Genomic DNA, 6,823 nt, shown 5'->3' on the forward strand with positions numbered 1-6,823 from the left:
GCAGCTCAGGTGACCACATAGAATCATCAACTGGTGAAGGAGAAAAAGATTCAAAAAACCCAGATCTAAATGCTTATAGAGATTCTGATTCTTCAGAAACTGAAGTTAGTGAGGATGATGAAGAGGATAATGATGTGAACAATCCTGAGTCTCAGCTGAAGCCTTTATCAGACTCTGGGTCAAAAGCTGAAGACACTGACGAAGCCTGGGAGTCTTCACCCAGCAGGGTCTCTGAGTCAAGTGTGAACAGGGTCCACAATAAAAATGGACTGAAGCCATTTTGTTGTGATGTTTGTGGGAGAAGGTTCAATCTTAATCGATATTTAAACAGACACATAAAAATCCACACAGGGCAGAAGCCCTTTTCTTGTGATCTGTGCGACAAAAGGTTTAGTGAAAAGGGAGATTTAAACAGACACATGAAAATCCACACAGGACAGAAGCCCTTTTCTTGTGATCTGTGTGAAAAAAGGTTTACTGAAAAGGGTAGTTTAAAAAAACACATGAAAATCCACACAGGACAGAAGCCATTTTCTTGTGATCTTTGTGGCCGACGGTTTACAAGAAGCGACAGTTTAAATGGACACATTAGAATCCACACAGGACAGAAGCCATTTTCTTGTCATTTGTGTGAACAAAAGTTTACCGAAAAGAGCCATTTAAACAGACACATGAGAATCCACACAGGACAGAAGCCCTTTTCTTGTGATCTGTGTCAAAAAAGGTTTAGCGAAAAGGGTAGTTTAAAAAAACACATGAAAATTCACACAGAACAGAAGCCATTTTATTGTGATCTTTGTGACCGAATGTTTACTAGTAAGGCCAATTTAAACAAACACATGAGAATTCACACTGGGGAAAAAAGTAATTTGAAAGAACTTATAGGCAAGAATCCACACACACACTAATTATTTAATTTTATTTTTTTACATGTCTGAATCTGGTGATCAACAAGATACCTTCACTAGTTTTAACTGAGAAACATTTATGTTTCCAACACCCATAAAATTGCTTTTTCCTTGTAAAGTACATAACATTCACAGACTGCAGTTGTAAGTATATAAGAATATTCTGTGTCCCTGTTTAATACTGAATAAATATATATATATTTTAAATTGTATATGAACCAATTTTAAGTTTGTAGTCTATTTTTTTTTTGTATCGCAACAAACAATTTGGACACTAAAGAGGGAGATAAGGACTTGTATCAACTGGCAAAACAGAGGGATCAGGCTTGAAAGCATGTGCAGCAGTTAATGGTTGGTATAAATATAAATTACAATGTTTTAACAAGGGAGGAGAGTGATTGAAATGTTGAAGAAGTAGTTTCTAGAACAGGTTCAATGCCCCCACGTTGTTGGAAAAGTCTCTGCCTCAAGGGCCCTGCATGCTCCATCTGATGCAGCAAAATCCGCTCTCATTGACGTTGCTGCATGACAAAAATCGTGCCATTTTGTTCTCAGAGCTGCTTCGCCCACCCCTGCTGGACACAAGGCTCGGGTCAAACTTTTTCTCACGGGCGCATGTGCCAAGAATTATGTGACTGGTCAGAAGTTTGTGGGTGTGTTTGTCAATTCGGAAATGTGCTCAGACATTCAGCTGTATGACTGTTCAAACACACTAAATTAGTTAAAAAGCCAAAACTGAATGGAGATTGCATAGATGTGTATGGAGGCGTCTTGTCAGCTGAAAAGTGTGGTGCTTTTTTCATGATATATTTGTGGCCAAACGACAGATACGGAGTGGAGACTCTGGCAGGAAGAAACCTGTGCAGTGATGTATACTGCAGTGGGATAGGATTCCCAGGAGTTCTGCTCCTGTGTCTCGTGGACTATGAAAGGTATGTGCGTAAAGTAACATCCCACAATTGCGTGACCGTGAGTCAACTGTTTGGCTTTGAATGGAGTATGCTGGGCTTTAGGTAGATGGGTTTTAAGTATCTGAGCATCTTGTTTGCCAGTGATGGTAGAATGGAGTTGGATTGATGGATGGAGGCCTTGTTCTGAGTAATGAGGATGTTTCTTCGGTCAGTCTGGGTGTAGAAAGATCTGGTCTGGACACGATCACAAACCACTGCATCGACCTTTCCGCTCTAACCCTGTCAGAAAAACAAAGAGTCACTAATTTGGGTGTGATAATGGACCCTTCCCTGAAACTTAACAGTTACGTAAACATGATTGTTAAATCATGTTTCTTCCAACTGAGGCGGCTGTCTAAACTGAAGCCCAAATTGTCCAAAAATAAACTGGAGACAGTAATACATGCATTCATTACATCTGATTACTGCAATTCACTCCTGTTTGGTATCAGTCAGACCTCCATTGCACGACTACAACTGGTCCAGAATGCAGCAGCCCGATTTTTAACCAGTACAGGCAAAAGAGAGCACATTACACCAGTTTTGGCCTCACTGCACTGGTTACCGGTTCACTTTCGAATTCAGTTCAAAATACTCCTGTATGTCTACAAATCACTGAACAGTTTTGCCCCCCCCCTCCCCCCCACATCTCTCTGATCTGCTACAACCGTATGTCCCACCATGTTCCCTGAGGTCAGCGGACCATTTGCTCCTCACAGTTCCAGGAACTCGTCTTAAGCGCAGAGGTGACAGGGCTTTCTCTGTAGCAGGACCAAGACTTTGGAACGAGTTACCTCTGCTTGTCAGACAGGCCCCCTCCCTCTCGGTCTTCAAGTTCTGTTTAAAACCCCACTACTATTCGGTAGCTTTCAACACCAGATGATCTGTGTTTTGAACCTGTACGCTCCACACTGGTTAGTCGTCATTATCTGCATCGTTTTTATGTCTATATTTCTGATTTACTTCATTTTGTATTTTGCTTTGTGTGTTACCTGTTGTTCTGTCTGTACAGCACTTTGGTTGGCCTTGTCGCTGTTTTAAGTGCTCTATAAATAAAATGGTATGGTATGGTATGGTTTGCCTATGTTCCAACCCTCACATATAGATGAGGTCTGTATCTTGACTGAAAGATCGAAATCCTAGATACAAGCAGCTACTCCTTCATATCTATTACAGTCAGCTGAGGTGGTTCAGTCATCTGGGGACTCGTGTCAACAGAGTGTACTGTTTTCATACTGAAGTTTGTCTCAGGGACAAAATGAAACTGCACTGAAATATTGAAGTCAGAGTGAGATGGAGGAGACCCCTGAAAAGGGAACAGCAGAGAGAAAAATAATCAAATCTGTAACAAATTATAAACAAGAATAACAATACTGAAAGTTAGGTTGGCTCAGTTTATGCTTGTCACTCTTTTAGCTACTTGAAATTCTTGATTTTACATGAAATTAACTTAAAGGACAAGAAATTTTACATTTATGGTTTATTTACATATTTAAAAAAAACAATTATATATGGATTGATTATTCTAATTGTTTTAATTTAGCAAAAATATGATTGATTGATGGACAATAACAATGTTCAGATACCAACAATCATGCACCAGGGATGAGAGAAGCAAGAGGCACCCAAAGTGTATATACAACACAAATACGTGTGACTGATATGATAAACAGTGTTATGAAAACAGAATTTAAAAGAAAAGAATATAATTGTTTAAAAACAATGGTATCCTAAAACATAAAAAAAAAACAAAAAAAAAACGCAAACGGCTCAGAGGGAAGTTGTAGTGCTGAAAAACAGTTCCGTTCGTGGTCTTATTTTGAAGGCTAGTTTATAACGGAAGTGATTCCCTCTTGGCAGCGGAAGTTGTTGTGTTCGTACGTTCATTGTGTTTTCCATGTTCCGTATCGACGAACTAAGGCTCTTTTCTTTCGACTTCTGGTGAAATTAGTTTAGTTTTGAGTTCTATTCAGCTGTAACTACTCGATTAATGTTGAAGGTAAATAGTGATGAACGAAAGCTAACAGATGTGGAGACAGCCGGTCCAGCAGCACCTGGATGCAGAGGAAGAAGAAATGGAGGTTTTGCTTGGAAGTAGAGATGCTCTTGAACAGGAAACAACTGGAGGAAGCCAAATCATAGATACAGTTTTCAGTCCCAACGATCAACTGCATATAATAGGTTTGTATCTTTTTATTCTTTCTGTTGAACGTGATTATGTTACAGTTTAGTCTGAGCTTTCTGGTAGCTAATGAATTTAGCTTCCTGGAAAGGACATGTGTAACTCTGTTTATAGTTGAGCTTGCTAACAGATTAAATAATGTATGAGAGGTTACAAACCATAAAGTGCTGATTTTAAAGCCAATTGATAAACTAAATAATTACATTTTTAATTTTACTAAATAAAAGCTAACTATTGAAACCCCAAATTACCAAACGAATATTTATAATAGTTACATTCAAAACCAGGTACAGGTATTGTTTCCACTCGCCTGGAGGTGGGTGTGAAGTAGAACGTAGGGATGTTGGGAGGAAGGAGAGAGTGTTGAAGCACCACCTTTTCTTGTTTCTTAACTTTATTTGCAAATAACCGTTTAGGAACTATCTCTAGCACTAACCAGGTTAAACACTTGAAACGTTTTTGTTAAAAGATAAAAACATATTTAAACAGTTTGTTCTGAGTTGGTGGGGTGCTAAAGCCACATCTTAAAGTGTTGTAAAAGGAAAGAGCTGGGGCTAAGCACTCTTTGGCTCTGGTTTAGCACTGGAACCTGTTTGGAGGAGAAAAAAATAACTGTGATCTGAGCAGTAAAACAAATCATGTATGTGTGAATATAAAGCTACAGTCCTCATTACTGTGTTTTACATGCGTTCCAGTGGTTCCTGCAGATTATCAGAAGTCAGTGCTGATTAAAGAAGAAGCTCCTGAAGAACAGTGGCCTGATGTGGACCAGCAGGATGCAAATTGCCTCCACATAAAAGAGGAAGAGGAGGAACAGTGGACCATTTTGGGAGGAGAGCAGCTCAGTATGAAGGAGGAGACAGATGTCACCAGCTTTTCATTAACTGCAGTTCATTTTAAGAGTGAGGATGATGAAGAGAAACATCTATTCTCACAGCTTCATCAACGCCAAGTTGAAGTCTGTGATCTTCCAACCAGCAGCTCAGGTGACCACATAGAATCATCAACTGTTGAAGGAGAAAAATATTCAAAAAACCCAGATCTAAATGCTTATAGAGATTCTGATTCTTCAGAAACTGAAGTCAGTGAAGACGATGAAGAGGATAATGATGTGAAAAATCCTGACTCTGTACTAAAACCGTTATCAGACTCTGGGTCAAAAGCTGAAGACACTGATGAAGAATGGGAGTCTTCACCCAGCAGGGTCTCTGAGTCAATTGTGAACAGGGTCCACAACAAAAATGGACTGAAGCCATTTTGTTGTGATGTTTGTGGACGAAGGTTCAATCTTAAGAGACATTTAAACAGACATGTGAAAATCCACACAGGGCAGAAACCCTTTTCTTGTGATCTGTGTGAAAAAAGATTTAATGAAAAGAGCAATTTAAGAAAACACATTAAAATCCACACAGGACAGAAGCCATTTTGTTGTGATCAGTGTAGTCAAACGTTTACAGAAAAAGGCAGTTTAAAGAGACACATGACTATCCACACAGGACTGAAGCCATTTTGTTGTGAACTGTGTGAACGAAAGTTTAGCGACAAGGGAGAGTTAAACAGACACATGAAAATCCACACAGGACAGAAGCCGTTTTCTTGTGATGTTTGTGAACAAAGGTTTACTGAAAATGTCTGTTTAAAAAGACACATGAAAATTCACACAGGACTGAAGCCATTTTGTTGTGAACTGTGTGAACGAAGGTTTATTGTAAAGGGAGATTTAAACAGACACATGAAAATCCACACTGGACAGAAGCCCTTTTCTTGTGATCTGTGTGAAAAAAGGTTTACTGAAAAGAGTAATTTAAAAAAACACATGAAAATCCACACGGGACAGAAGCCATTTTGTTGTGATCAGTGTAGCCAAAAGTTTACTGAAAAGGACAGTTTAAAGAGACACATGATGATCCACACAGGACAGAAGCCATTTTGTTGTGATCAGTGTAGTCAAAAGTTTACAGAAAAGGGCAGTTTAATGAAACATATGATGATCCACACAGGACAGAAGCCCTTTTCTTGTCATCAGTGTGAACAAAAGTTTACCAACAAGGGCCATTTAAAAAGACACATGAGTGTCCACACAGGACAGAAGCCCTTTTCTTGTCATTTGTGTGAACAAAGTTTTACTCAAAAAGGCCATTTAAATGCACACCTGAGAATCCATACAGGACATAAGCCATTTTGTTGTCATCTGTGTAATCAAAAGTTTACGCAAAAGGGCCATTTAAATGTACACCTTAGAATCCACACAGGACAGAAGCCCTTTTCTTGTAATCTGTGTGAACAAAAGTTTACTCAAAAGAGCCATTTAAATTCACACCTTAGAATCCACACAGGACAGAAGCCATTTTCTTGTGATTTGTGTGACCAAATGTTTACCAGTAAGGTCAGTTTAAACAAACACACGAGAATCCACACTGGGGAAAAAAATGTAATTTGAAAGAACTCATAGGCAAGAATCCATACACACACTTTTTTTTTCTTTTTTCAACTGCTCCCTTCTTCAGGGGTCACCACAGCAAATATAGTCGCTCAAATATTTTGCAATTATTTTTACGCTGGATGCCCTTTCTGACGCAACCACAGACCACCGAGCTACCACAGCTCTTTTTGTGGAGCAGAGAACTGCTATCTGGGGTGCCCAGGGGAGCAGATGGTTAGAGTTAAGGGTCTTGCTCAAGGGTCCAGAGTTGATCAAATAAGGGTGGAGGCGCTTTACTTATCCCACCCACATTTTTTTTTATGTCATTACCGGCAATTGAACCAGCGATCTTCCGATCACA

General features: G+C 39.3%; 2 protein-coding genes across 2 annotated transcripts in view; both read left to right on the plus strand.

Moving 5' to 3' along the window:
• The window catches only part of LOC119425496 (gastrula zinc finger protein XlCGF8.2DB), an 8,696-nt gene extending 7,653 nt beyond the window's left edge, over positions 1–1,043 (plus strand). The window contains exon 2 of the mRNA XM_037693025.1: positions 5–1,043. Coding sequence (XP_037548953.1) covers positions 5–908 — 904 coding nt within the window. The 3' untranslated portion in view covers positions 909–1,043. The remainder of the gene's footprint in view (positions 1–4) is intronic.
• A 2,770-nt stretch (positions 1,044–3,813) lies between these two features.
• LOC119425497 (gastrula zinc finger protein XlCGF57.1-like) lies at positions 3,814–6,560 on the plus strand. The gene is made up of 2 exons (XM_037693026.1): positions 3,814–4,039; positions 4,736–6,560. The coding sequence occupies exons 1-2, from the start codon at positions 3,886–3,888 to the stop codon at positions 6,478–6,480; spliced, it is 1,899 nt and encodes a 632-aa protein (XP_037548954.1). The 5' UTR covers positions 3,814–3,885; the 3' UTR covers positions 6,481–6,560.
• The last annotated feature ends 263 nt before the right edge of the window (positions 6,561–6,823 follow it).

The sequence above is a fragment of the Nematolebias whitei genome, chromosome 19 (assembly GCF_014905685.2).
Source record: "Nematolebias whitei isolate Nwh7 chromosome 19, NemWhi1, whole genome shotgun sequence".
Taxonomy (NCBI): Eukaryota; Metazoa; Chordata; class Actinopteri; order Cyprinodontiformes; family Rivulidae; genus Nematolebias; species Nematolebias whitei.